Source organism: Silurus aristotelis (genome assembly GCF_946808225.1).
Source record: "Silurus aristotelis genome assembly, chromosome: 12".
Lineage (NCBI taxonomy): Eukaryota > Metazoa > Chordata > Actinopteri > Siluriformes > Siluridae > Silurus > Silurus aristotelis.
The window spans coordinates 24,506,747-24,521,471 of record NC_139585.1 but is presented as its reverse complement, the minus strand read 5'-3'; the positions used below and the strand labels follow the sequence as shown (position 1 = coordinate 24,521,471).

At 38.2% G+C, this 14,725-nt stretch overlaps 1 protein-coding gene across 12 annotated transcripts in view; it reads left to right on the top strand.

The window, feature by feature from the left end:
* myocd (myocardin) overlaps window positions 1–14,725 on the top strand; it is a 107,667-nt gene that overhangs the window by 62,926 nt on the left and 30,016 nt on the right. For all 12 annotated transcript variants that reach the window (XM_083556927.1, XM_083556915.1, XM_083556922.1 and 9 more), the window contains exon 3: window positions 5,340–5,817. In XM_083556927.1, the coding sequence (XP_083413053.1) occupies window positions 5,391–5,817 (427 nt within the window). In that variant the 5' untranslated portion in view covers window positions 5,340–5,390. The remainder of the gene's footprint in view (window positions 1–5,339; window positions 5,818–14,725) is intronic.

Here is a 14,725-nt window from a genome sequence, read left to right as displayed (position 1 = left end):
TATCAGGTGCATCAAGTCCAGCTCGGTTATGCAAGGAACCATAGTTAAAAAGTTGCAGGTATCAACATGCTATTTACAAGGCATGAAAAAAAAATGCTGACCTTTAAATCTGAAGCCTGTAGTCTTTTACAACGTTGTCTTGTCTGTCACTTGACAGTTGACTGCTGTAGTTCTCTCGGCTTAGCCCCAGCTTAGCAAACACTTGTGTTATATTTTCCATTAGAAAAACCTGGGGTCACCGCTATGTCTGCCTCTGCTCGCCAAAACCAGATGGGGTTTTCTTATAAACAAGTGTACAGGGAATATTTATACAGTCTATGGCACCTGACGCCATAACACTCATGACATTCTGTTTAGTAGCCAATGTTGCCATAAGTCACTTTAGAGAATTAAGTAAATATTTTCAATATAGCCATGCCATTGTTTATTATAGAATGGCAAAAGCTTTAAATCTTGCCAAATCCTATTTTTCGATTTAAATAAATGTCATTTGAATAACAGCTTGTCGTGGCGTGACATGCGCTGTTTTGTACTGCCGGCACCTTTTTTGCTCACGCGGGGGTCTATTTACTGTACGTTAGATGCTAAAACGCGGTGATGCATGACTGTTGGAACTTATCGCACAAACCATCGCCGGCGTGCTTTTACATTTCACCTCTGCTCTTCGTAAAAACCTTTGATTAGTGCATTTGCACCTCATTTGTTAAAGACGTCGCGGAGCAAATTTTCACGTTTACATTCCACTTGATTATCACCTGTCGTCGAGCTCGGTTCAACCCGCTCCTTTGTTTTTTTCCCGGAGACGTTTCTTTCAAACTAAATGTTCTTCATGTTTAAGACATGGCATCATTTTTTTTTTGTATGCACCATGACCATATAAAAAATTGTTGCTGCTGTGGGTGGCAGTTCAGGATGGCTTTGTAATAATTGGTGAAAAGTTCCTGGTGTTAATTCCTTGTTAGTAGTGTAAGTTATCCTGGAAGTCCTGGAATAACCCCAACATAAATAAGGAAAGCAATGAAAACCTCCCATAACTTTGGCCATGGCTCAACTCAACTGGTGGTCAGCAAGACCAAGAGGGGAGAAAAGGAAAAAAATGTGCAAAGTGAGAGAAAGGAAAGATGATTAAAACTGACAGGAGGAAAGAAAACACAGCACATGAGCCTGCCCACCGAAATAATTTATCAATGAAAGCGGCCTCCTGCTGACAACGACCGCTTGGAGCGGCTTTGTTGTAAACCTAATTACTTTTTACTATTCCGTTCTGGAGCAGACCACCCTGGAAAGTTGAAGAGTGATTAAATCAGTTGCTCGCTCATACAAAAGCCACAAGTTGAGATCTGCGTTGTTTTTTTTTTCCCGACCACAATCTACAGTGATGACATTATGGATACTGTAATAAGCTTACTCATGAATTCCATTGAACCGTTCCATCCTAAATCGCAAATTATGTGCACGAGCGCATATTATATTGATGTTATCTATCTCAGGCTTTGAAGATGCCTCCTCTGCTGCAAGTAATCGGAATGGCATCGTGTCTTAGCCCACAGATCTGACATGTTCCACGCTTTGCCATTCATCTGGTACGCTTAATCGACAAAGTCCTAACTTGTTGCTAGAATATAAATTGCCAGGATTCCATCTGAGAAAGGTTTTTTTTTTTTCAAGTCCTGCCCATCAGTTAAGACCTCATTAAAGACTCGTTCCAGAAACAAAAAGACAAGGTTTGTCATCTGATTCTAATCTTGTTGGTCTCTATAGTGGCAGGGGCCTCCATGGAACAAAAATTAGTTTACTGTATCTATACTGGGTTGTTTTATTACTGGTCTGTGATCAGTGGAATGATCAGTGGATGAGATGCTGTCTGCAAAGGGCAAGAGGCATTATCAGTGCTACCTCGCACCCCAATTATGGACTATTCACCCTTTTCCCATTGGGGAGACCTTCAGGTGCCTCAAAGCCTGCACAAACAGATCTTAAAAATAGCTTTTATCCTGTGGCTGTTACTGCACTGAACAGCTGAACAGCTGTACTGTACTGTCACTTTCTGTCTATATTGCACTGCTTCATCCACTATGCATCTTGGCACCAACCATTAGTTATGTTTATCATTGCAGTACTGTATATTCAACCCATATTTATTTTGTATATACTGTATAATATATAGTATACTATCATTTAATTTTATTCAAGGCATTGCACAATAAAGCTGAATCTAATCTAATCAATTCATACAGACATTCATATACAGGATCGCCCAAAAGTGAGTACACCCCTCACATTTCAGCAACTATTGTAGTATATCTTCTGAAGGGACAATACTATAGAAATGGAACTTTTAGAGTAGTCGAAAGTGAGTACACCCTCAGTGATAACAGCTGTATGCCATGTAACCATTCAAAGCCACATGTCCTATTCATCATGTTTATGTTTTTGTCTGTTTCAAAGGACCATACAAAATTGTGTATGTTGTATTAAAGCAGTTAAAATGTGGTGCTTTGAGGACAATTCTCTCATACTGACCACTGGATGTATAACATCCTCTCTGAGGATTTGAGAATTAAAAATGTTTTCCCCACACAAAGATGCAGAGGCTATATGAAGATTGGTAACACCCTGAAACTGAGTTACAGTACAGTGGCCAGGGTTATACAGAGGTTTTTCAAGACAGGTTCCCTCAGAACAGGCCTCGCAAGGGTCCATCAAAGAAGTTCTCGTGCTGTGTGTCAAGTACAGAAGCTCAACTTAAAAAAAACAGACAGATAAACATTGCAGAAGTGGAGGTCCGCTGCACATTGAATACTCTAAAATATATCCAAGTTTCAATTTTTATAGTGTTGTCCCTTGAGAAGAAAAACTAAAACGGTTGCTGAAATGTGAGAGGTGTACTTACTTTTCTGAGATATTTTATAAACATATATAATGTTATTTGGGCATGTTATCTTCTTGACATCTTGACAAAGCAAATGTCATTTGTTTTTTTCTTTATTAAAGAGCAATACTAAATAAGAGAGAGAAAATCCTCAGTAATAATGGTCTGTGGGAAACACAATTTATTTGGCTAAATGAAGAATCGAGACAAATAAATGTTTTTAACTCGAATTACTGAAGTTATTTGAGGAATCTCTACAGCCCCAATCTGTGCTTTACTCAAGTATTTACATTGGGAGAGACTTTTACTTTAACTTCACTACATTTCAAAGTCAAATATCTCTTTATCTTTTTAGCCAATACATTTAGTAAAATCAGTCGATTTCGTTTTCATTTATGAGTGTATAAATACCTAACTGGTCAAGCACTTAGCATGCTGCCAATCCAAATTTTAATCAAAACAAGTTCAAAACCTGCCACTCTGTGGCATCTAATTAGCATTAGCATACAGTTCGGCATCAGTTCCACAGCAAGCAGAAGATTTAGGGAGGAATAAATGATGGAAGAAACTCCTGACTCGAACTCGTCACAACAACACAGTGGCTTAATTTACGCAATAATTTTTTAAATAGTTGAAAAGAAAGTTTAGGGCTCATGATAGTTTGAATAAATAGCAATCAGTGTTTGGCTCATTAATATCATTCTAGTAATAGATTGGTGTGCTGAGAGTAACATTAGAGTCTTTGTAGACAAAAATAATAATAAGACCATTATAGCCATAAAAAATCATATTACTTTGAATAATTAAGTCAATTTCACCGCAAAAAGTTTTGTACTTTTACTCAAGTGAAAGTGCAAAGAAAGCTCTTTCACCAAACTAATATTTTAACTTGTGTCTCAAAATTGCTTCGTCGACCACTGGCCATATCTTATTATTTACCGCACCTTCTGTACATTAATTACTCTCGCCTTTGTATATATAGACCCATACCCTCATTTACCATATTGCTATTTATTGTAAACAAGCCATTTATGCACTTCTGGTTAGTTGCTAACTGCATTTCATTGCCTCTGTACACGCACTTTGCACAATCACAATAAAGTTGAATCTAATGCAATCTAATCTAATCTAATCTAATAAGTGCTTGTTGTGATTTGTGCTCTTCTAACAACCAGGGTGTTTGTAAAGTCAGATACTGATGTAGGGTGAGGTGTAATCAACATTCAAATTCATACCAAAGGTGTGCCTTTGTCTTGTCCTTATTGCACTATTGCCAGATTGAACATATCTCCACGGCTTAGTGTTTATATTTATCTTAATTTAAGTGTAATTAAAGTATACACTTAGCATACATATAGTACTTATTTCAATTGTTCCTGTGGTAATAATCCGAAATTATCGACTTAGATGGAAAACATACTGGATGGTGAAAGAACGCTGCTTATGCGGATACATACATTCATTGAAATTAGTTTCTAGTTTGATTCTTCCATTATTCACCAGAATCCCTATCTCCTACATTATCATTAGGTTATTGAGCTTCGGGGAATTTTTCCTTGCCACAGTCACCACCGGTTTGCTTATCAGAGACAAACTTACACTTATAAAGAACATCTTAGTCATTTTTATCACCACATTATCTGTGTAAAGCTGCTTTGAGATTATGTTCATTGTTAAAAGCGCTACACAAATAAAAATGAATTGAAGTGAATTGAACTTCCCGGATGTGCCATAAATTCACTTTGCTTGCATGAAAATATTTACAGTCTGCGCCATTTTTGTCAGGGTGAATGAATGATTTTCAGTCATGTAAATGGCTTCCAAAATACAGCATATTAAAGAAAACAGAGGCGTTTGTTTGTAATGCCTCGTGCTGTTCGATTCTGTAGATGATCTACTATACATGCAGAGTTCTTGGCTTGTGGAAGAGAAAGACCAAGAGAGACAGAGAGAGGGCCTCGTTTTTCACCGGGACACATTGAGGGGGCTCTCAAAGCTACTGAATCCTGTGTTTGTGTGTGTGTGTGTGTGTGTGTGTAAGGGGGTTCTATCCAAAAGAGGAGGCCTTTAGCAAGGTCTGTACTCTGTACATTTTGTAAATTAATAAATTGGCTGGTGCACTAGTGGGGCGAAACGTTTGTGGACTCGAAGTGAGCTTATGCTTCATAAATAAACAGAGACAATCTAGTTGCTGCTGAATGTCTTCCGGCTTAAGTGGATTTTAATCAAAATCAACAAAGCGCTCGCCTATAGCTAAGCCATGTTCTCCGATGCGCTTGGAAATGAAGGTCTGTGTACAAGAGTTTTAAGGTTTAGCCTTAATCTGACATCGATTTAATGTTGATTCAGTGGAAAATACTGTACATCAGGTATGATTTACTGTCATGCTGTCATCAAGCAAATGTAAAATGACACACTGCTGCCTTTGCGACTATGCTGGTATATCCTGACAAGTGTGTTTTGGCAGGGGGACAAGCTGTGGGTGATCTGAAGAGAAGAGGAGCACGGGACTAAGGCAATGAATGCCGTGAAGAGCACTGAGCCGAGGCTCGGACAGAGCCGTTCCAGCACTGAGCCTGGTTTCAGGAACATTGGAAACCCAATTGCCAATACCCAGTGTGGCTCCAGGAACACTTCCAACTGCAAAACCAGTACTTCAAGCTCCAGGAGCACATTAAACCCCAACAACAGCACCAATCCCAGCTCTAGGCTCATGGGCAAGTCAAACAGCAGTGCTCAAAGGGGATCCAAGCACATGGGCAGCAACTGCAACACTAATACTGAGAGGGGTTCAAGGAACACAGGAAGCCAAAACTCTGGTGCTGAACAAGGGTCCAAGAGCATTTTGAATCCCAACCCCAGTGCAGAGAAGAGCTCAACAAGCGTGGGTAATTCCACCAGGCAGGTCGGGCCCAAAGCGTCGGTTCAAGCTCAGAACAACAATGGTGAGTAGAGGCGCTAGTATCTCTCAACAGAATGAAAAAAGCTCATCTTTTTCAATTTCAATGCAGGACAGATTTCTATTAGTTTTCTACAGTGCTTCTGCTGATAGATAAATCCCTACAGGAAAAAATTGTACAGAAATAAGGGTAAAACTTAAGGTTTAACTTTCCCTCATTGCTCGGGTAGTACGATCAATGTACTATCAATTTTGGTACCTTAAGTAATGTAAGTTGCACCTGGGAAGGAGTATGTTGTATTTTTTCTTAGCATTTACAGCATTTGAATTCGTTTTAATAAAGGTCTAAAGATGAACGCACGAAAGCTGTACCTTTGATAACATCGTTCGATGTTTCACTAGATTTTGGGGTGCGCTTGTGGAGACGGTTGCTCATTCAGCAACAAGGGTGTTTGTGAAGTCAGGTATTAATGTAGTGAGGTGAGGAGGCCTGGGGTGCGTTCCATTCATCCCAAAGTTGTTCAGTAGGGTTGAGGGTTGAACCACATCTGTCTGGAAAAGTCAGGTGTCCTAATACTTTTGTTCGTAAACAACACTTAAAATTGGTTTGCTTGAAATATAGCCCATAAATACACTATACAGTTTGCATAATTAGCCAGATTTTTCCAACCAAGCAGCTGCACACTGAACTAATTTCCACAATCAGTGTAGAGGACTGCTAAGGTTCTCAATCTGGAATTATGCGTCTAATAACTTGGTTGGAACGAGCCCACTGCTGCTGTTTTTCCATCGTTTCTTACCAATTTGTTGTGTGTGAGCATGTCTTTAGGGTCGGGATTCGGGAGAAAAGTGTTTCGGAGTGAGGTTTGGACGAATGGCTTTGAATAGCAGCAAGGAATTGGATTCTTTTAGTGGATATTTGGCTGGAGGTAGCAAGAATTAGCAAGAATAACTAAAAGCACTTAGCGTTGTTTTAATAGTTCACTAGAAAACCAGTAGCTTATAAAAGCTGTTTTACACACATGTAAGGGCAATGACTGGTAATACTTGCTTTCCTTTAAGAATAAATAGTGTTCCAAAGAGATGAGATTTCGAGCTTTAGTCTGTATTCAGATGATTAAAATCTTGCGATTGTTTTTCTGTAGCAGACTACAAGTACTCTTATTTTTATTTATTTATTTTTTTTAAATGCACTATATTTTCCAGACATACAAACTAGGTGAGTAGGCCAAATAAAAAAATGGTTTTAAAGGTATTTTATTAGAACCATCTGATAAAGTAATCCATGCTAAAGTCTCAGTCTATCATGAATTTAGAGTCGACCCCACCTAAATGCCACTCAAATCACAAGGTTTTTATGAGGTTGAAGGTATTTGTGGAATCCGGTGATGCGAATTGTACTTCTAGAGTGAAGGCTCTCCTGACTCTCGACCTAACACTGTGAGAAATACAACATTTCCCACTTCACTTTAAAAGCTGCCTCAGTTTTCCATGATGTCATGTGTGGTGCTTGGGTGAAAGGAACAAGGAGAAGAATGAATACAAGCCTCAATGTTCTTTTCATTCAGGTTTTTTTTTTTATATATTATTTTTATCTCTGCAAATGAGCCTAATCGGTCAAGACTTTGACCATGTAGTTTGTGCTGTTGCCAAAACTCTAAAGCCTCAACGTAAATTGAAGATAAGGCCCTTCGCAGTCACAGTCTTGCTCGGTTCATGTTATGTAAACTGTCTGGTAATTGAAGGAACTTCTTTTCTTGTATTGTGAAGAAAAGTGGCTCGGCTCTCGTCCTACTGGCCTACATACACAATTTGACTTTGAATTGGTGTGTTGATATAGTTTGAAAAAATAAAACAATAGGAGTAAAAGACATTACAAATGGTCTAAAAGTTCAGAAAATCCTTTATAATCTAGAATCAATAGAAATGATAGAAAATTTGATTTACTTTAGTCCTTGCTCAGTGTTCTGTTATGTAGCTTTATGTTGTGGGATGTAGCTCTATGTTGTTAAATGTAGCACCAGGGTTCTGGAAGAACAATGTCTCATTTCACTGTGTACTGGGTCACCAATATACGGTAGAAATGACAATAAAAGCTTCTTGACTTGACTTGAAAATCTGTACATTCTCAGTAAAACCAGGAGTGAATTTAAAGGCCTTCATTTATGATATATTTATTTACCTTGTTTGTGGCCATGCAGTTGAACCAGGGACTCATGAGAATGTAAACGATGAAAATCTTTAAGTTCTGATTGACCCACAACGCCCCTCAGAAAGATTTCCCCCATGTCGAAAAACAGCTTCACCTCTGACTGTTACCTGACACTGGAGACGCCTTCCGAAACTTCAATATGAACCAATCCTCACTGAAAACTGTACCACACTGACAATTCCAAAATGAAATCCACTGTTTATGATGAGCATTTTACCAAATTGGTATTCAAATGAATGCAAATCTATGATTTGCCTTATGGACAAAACTATTGAAAGGGCTGCTGTTTTTATCAACACCTTTCGACCAATCAGAATCGAGAATTCGACAGTGCTCTCAATAGGGTTATATTGTGACAGTCCATACAAACCCCAGCCTAGTGATCTGAGGTAAATTAGTGATTTGTTGTGATTTTAGAAGTGCTAAACTAAGCGTGAGAAGTATTTGTTACCTGATGTGTTTAAAGAGTCCACATGATGGCATCATTCACACAACAGAGACCACCATTCATTCATGGCTGCATTTGTGTGACATTGTGTCATTTTTTGCTGCAAACATGCACCTGCCTGTAAAATGAGATAATTTTTTGATTGATTCCACGCGCATGGCATTTCGTTTTAGCCCTTTCATCTGATTCAAATTCTGTTTCGATTCCGATTCAGTTCATCGCACAGCAAACATGTGTTTCAGATCAGAACTAAATGCCCCTGACTTTCGAGTGAGTTGCAGTTTTTCCAAGCAGATTTCAGACCTGCAGAGCTCAATTATTTGTTCGCATTATCGTCAGTGAGATGATGTTGTTAAGCAACTGTAAACCAAGGTGGGGATTCTGAATGTACAGAATGATAAAGGGCACGTTCATTGCTCTGGATAAGAACAATGAGCTTAAATAGATGGTTTCTGTCTGCTGCAGGAACTCTGCTGCCATCACCTACACTAAACGTAGGACCATCAAACCGACACTAGAAGGTGGACCATCACATCATCATTGAAAGCACGTAATTATATAGGTTATCTTCGTATGTTGTAACATTAAGCTTTCTCTTTATAGAAACTGATCCTGTGAAAATTTTTGGGATAAATTTCATTCAATTCATTCGTTTTTATTTGTGTATTTATCCCTGATGAGTAGCCTGGGGTGACTGGCTTGACTGTAGCAAGGAAAAAGTTCCTAGATAAATGAGGAAAAAACCTTGAGAGGAACCAAACTCAAAAAGGAAACCCATCATCATTTGGATATCAAGGGTGTGATTATAAATCTTCAAACAATACAAAAACTGGAGAGTGAGAACTTCCATGAGTACTGGAGTGTATGTAATTATGAGTATTGTCCTTTTTACAGTCTTATGCAATCGGTTGATGTTGTGGAACCAGGAGCTACTGAGCAACTCATTAAATAGCTCAAGAAAAGAAAAGAAAAGAAAAGAAAGAATGAATAAGATTGTTTTTTTGTTTATTTTTTAATAAGTGCAGGTTTGTCCCTATTGAGCAACTGTGGTGAGGAAAAACTCCTTGAGATTGCATAAGGAAGAAACCTCGAGAGGAACCAGACTCAAGAGGTAACCCATCCTCAGCTGGGTGGCACCGAATGTCTATTTATTACAGCTAAATGATGTTGTCAGTGTAGTCAGTGTAGCACACTCAGAATTCTCAACATCAGAACCTTCTCATCTCAACAATACTTTACAGCCATTGTTTAAATGGATGATATAATTCAAAGAAATTAAAATTGAGGGGTTTAAATGGCCCAGCAGTGGAGCTTGGTAATGCTGGGATTTAAATTCACAATTAAAAACTTATGAGGCAAAATCCAATGTTATGAAAACCACCTCCTTGTGCTCTTGTATCACACAATCTAATAGTCACATTACAAAATCTGGTGGAAATCCTTCTTAGAACAGAAAAAAATATATGGCTCATGGATTAAGGATATGAATCTGATGATCAGGTGTCCACAAACCTTTGCCCATTATAGTCAGTGTATTTTGAGGTCTTTCTTTTTGGAGGCAGTGTCATATTTAATTTTATTTTTCAAGATTGTGAACACTGGTTTGGAAAAAAAAACGGCCGGATTTGATTAATTCCATTATGCAGTAATGTTCACCAATGAACATGCAGACAATACAGCTGGGTAGACCTCAAAAGATCTTGAATATTTATATTTTAACTGTGATAAGGCTCCCACATGGAACTAATATTATTTGCCTTTTTTTTTTTTCCCCACTTTGTTTTATTGCCATTTCAAACTAAATTGTTACCTGATCCTATCGTGAAAATGGAAATAGTGCTAACAAAAGGAGGCTGTGACAAAACAATCTTTGGCTCGTCCATTCAAACCAACACCTGCCATGAAAACCCTTTACTGCCTGGCAAAGGCCGATTCTGCTCTGGGCTCCTTTCGTGTGAAGTCCATGCTGGTTTTTTCGGTGACTCTGGGTGAGAGATTGCACCCATGTGTTTAAAATTGTTTAGTGAGGCAGGCAAAAAAAAGGATCACTTGATCTCCAGGGTTATGGAAAAACAAAACTACATCTAGTCTGAATGGAGTATGTGTGATACAAGCTGTTGAAACCAAGACGGGAGATAAAGTCATTGGTATAAATTTCAATGAGCTGTTTGGGACGACGAGATCTTTTTAAGTTCTCGTTCAAGCTCGGCAAACGTCATCGGTGGACCGCAGGTGAAAATCCTCGCGTGGTTCCTTTTGATCCCATTTTCTAACATTTATAAATGTTTGGAGTTGATACCTGATATATGCGCATTGAATCTAGTTGACGTTCCAAAATCGCCTTTGTTTACGCCGAAAAAGTCTCGCATCATTTATCAGCTATGGAAAAGAAAAGATAAAAAAAAAAAAAAAGGAAAAGGCGAAAGAAAGAAAGAGGGAACGATACTTTGCCAAAGCACACTGTAGATACAATCAGCAGAACAAAAATCAAAACAAAATCTCAAGTCCAGGGTTTTCTCATTAAGCAACAGGTGGAATGTGCAGTAATGTATTATGCTTGCTGTTGTTCTGCAGTTTCAGTTCATCCATGAAATTACTCACATGTACATCCAATGTTCTGATTCGAGGCTTTGAAGCGAGCTGGTAATGAGGATTAGTTGATGGATCGTGTATTCGGGGTATCGGTACCTAACCCTCAGGTCTGTAAATATAAATAGGTATTTATGGCCCAGAACATTGGGAAATGAAATGAAACGAAGACGGTGGGGGGGGGGGGAGAAAACAAACAAACTCTGAATTTTAAAAGTGAGTGAAAAATGTTGAAGGCCACATTTCTGCTGCCTCCTGGGAACATTATAATTGGTCTCATATTGGGCTGTGTTATGGTAGAATGTTATTTAAAATTGCAAAGTTATGAGCTCAAAAGCATAAATAAGGCATCATTACTTTCGTTGCAGCGCATATGGCATATGTTCTGTTGACTGAACATTGATAGGTGATTTCGTGGTAAGCTCCAAAATATTCATTTCCATGGCCAAGGAGCTGTTCACCTAGTAGGAATTTACAGTTGAAATAGGTTCACAGTTGATAGAAACAATTTGCTTTTACACTATAAAGTTGTGCAGTGCTTTGCTATAAGTCTATAGAACGTAGGAAGGATAAAAAAAAGGATTTGGGTTGTAATTAATATAAATAGTTTGTTGCAGTATTGAATGGACATTTGGTGACACTCAAATGTTTCCTTTTGAGTCTGGTTCCTCTCACGGTTTCCTCCTCATGCCATCTCAGAGAGTTTTTTCTTGCCACAGTTGCCACTGACTCGCTCATTAGGGATAAACGTACAATTATAAGGAACAAACTTATAGGCAATAAACGTACGTATTTTTTATACATTTATTACCGCTTTATCTCTGTACTTTGAGTCAGTGTATATCGTTTAAAGTGCTATACAATAAAAAATAAAATAAAATGAATGACAGTGGCTTAGGACAGTTTTGCTCTCAAGTGCCCTTCAGTAAACAGCTAATAACATCACTAATGATAGAAATACAATTAAATGGCAGATGGGTTTCCTTTTCAGTCTGCTTGTTCTCAGGGTTGCTTTTAAGATCATATCAGGGAGTTTTTTCTCACCACTGTCACCTAAAACTTCTTAAGGGGCAGGTTTATGAATTTAAAATGTATATTCTTAATCTATTTATTTCTGTAAAGCTGCTTTGTGACAATATCCATATGAATATGAAATTGAACTCAAATTCATTGTATTTATTCATTGTTATAGCATGTTAAAGCATAATTCATATGAACGCTAACATGTGTAATATCTTGGAACCCTGGGGTGCAGTCGGCATTCCAATTTATCCCAAAGCTGATAAAATGGGTGAGGTCAGAGCTCTATAGCAAGCCAATCAAGATCTTCCAATCCAACCCCTATCTTAATGGAGCTGGCTTTGTGCACGAGGATATTGTCATGCTGGAACAGGTTTGGTCTCCTAGTTCAAGTAAAGGAAAGATTTAATGTTATCGCATCCAAAGACGTCCTGTACGATTGTGTGCCTCCAACTTTATGGTAACGGATTGGGGACGAACTGCATATGACTGGAAAATATGTCCAAATACTTTTTCCATATATTCCAAAACATTAAAAGTAAAGAAACTTGGAAATATAATTTAATTATAAATAAATTCGTACAGAAATCCACATGTACATGGCCATTAACTTCACTATTTATATTTGTCTTCAAACTATAAGACAATGAAACCTATACAGTATATTTAATTGTGTAATCTAATGTGTCTAAAACATTGACAGCCAGTGTATATTAGTATATAAGAGGGTAAATAAAATGACACATGCTACACTTATTGCGCATTTGGACGAGCACCAGGCTCACTTTACTTCAAATGCTTTGTACTCTACGTGTACCAGTGTGACTCGAACCATCTGAGTAACAATATTTACTTTATATCGGTGACATCCACACTAAACTGTAAAGACATAGCCTATCTTAATTCATTTATCACTCAAAACAGAGCATGATAAGGCGCATCGGCTATGAAACATCCTGCCGGGACTCTCAGGAGTGAAACCATGAGCTCATTACATGCAGCGCTCTATTTATAGCACTCGATTTAACGGCTGCGTATTAAACAAAAGTGTACAGAGAGTCAATTAAGAAAGCACTCGGCCACAGTGACCTGAAAAGCAGCCCACACAGTTTTTCTGAAACAACAGAAGAGTCGTGTCGTGGAGTCGAGATCGGTGATGCATGTGCCTGAGGAGCAAAGATTAATGAAAGCATTCTTTTTCCAGGTGTTGTACTGTGTATACAAAAGATTTGGTCCTTGAATTTTACCAAGCGAGAAATCCTTGCTTTGGAAATGAAAGCAGAAACACAATATAGCGGCCTGATCCAGTACAGCTGAAGAAAAAGAAAAAGTGCTGAGCAATTCTACTTCGAAAAGTCATTTTGAAAATTTCAACCTTAAAGCGTAATTCCAACATCCATCCACTGGCAGGCCATTAGGGCCAGCAAGCCCTTCTCAGCTGGCCTAAAATCTATTTGATTCTGACTTACATTTAATAATTATTTTCCATGAATACATAATAAATTATTCCCAGTAGTCTATTCTCTTTATAGTGTTTCTCTGTCTTGCGCTGCTTTCTGTAGTGTCTGTTTATAGATGAGTTTCTATACTTTCATATTTCATTCGTCACATCACGCATCAAAATCTGTCATCCTTCAAAATCCAAGTTGCTTAGAGCTGCTGTTTTAAGCAAGAAGATTGCAAGCTGGAGTCACTGAGGCCACATAGAATCCATAGGCATTTTCACGTCCTTTGATTGGATGGTCAGAGAAAACATAAATGTTTAACCTAATATAAAAAAAACTAAGGAATTTTTAATCAATTTAATTTAATAATTTTAATAATTCTATTTTATGGAAAAAAAATAAATAAGGTAATTTTGAATTTGATGACTGCACCAACACGTTTTAAACACATTGGGATGCAGCAACAAAAGTCTGGAAAAAGTAAGTGTTATTATGTTAAACATTTGGAGAAACATTAGGTTAATTGACAACAGGTCAGTAAGATGATTGTGTATAAATAGTGTACCTGTCAGAGAGCCACCAGACACGCCTCCCTCCAATGCTCAACAATCTCTTAGCCTCCCCCTCCTACTAATCACCTACACCTGTCCGCCATTTACTCATCTCCTTTATAAGGTCCGCCTTCCCCTTCACTCGCCGTCCGATCTACAGTTAACATACTATCATACTATAGTTGCCTACGCTCCTGGCTACACTTGAAGTGCAGTTTCAGTCAAGTTTATCGTTTCCTGCGTTGCCGTTTCTTACTCTCTTGTGTTTTGCCTATTTAAGATCAATAAACGACACCTTGTTTTACTCCCGGTTCCCGACACCTGGTCTATGCGTGACAGTATCTTAGAGGGGCAGTCTTTTAGAAGAAAAGATGGGCAGAGCTTCACCAATCAGTGAAAGACTGTGTCTACAAATTGTGGAACAATTTCAAAATTAACTTCCTAAACATTAAATTGCCAAACATTTTAATATCTAATTATTTACAGTACATTTCATCGAAAGTTTCAAACAATCTGGAAAAATCTCTGTGCGCAAGGGAGCAGGAGGAAAATAAATATTGGATGCAGGTGATCTTCAAGACATCCGGCGGTGCTGCATTTAAAACAGTCCTGATCCTGTAATGGAAATTACTGCATGGGCTAATTAATAAAACAAAAGCCACTGACACCATGACCTCTGGACTAAACGG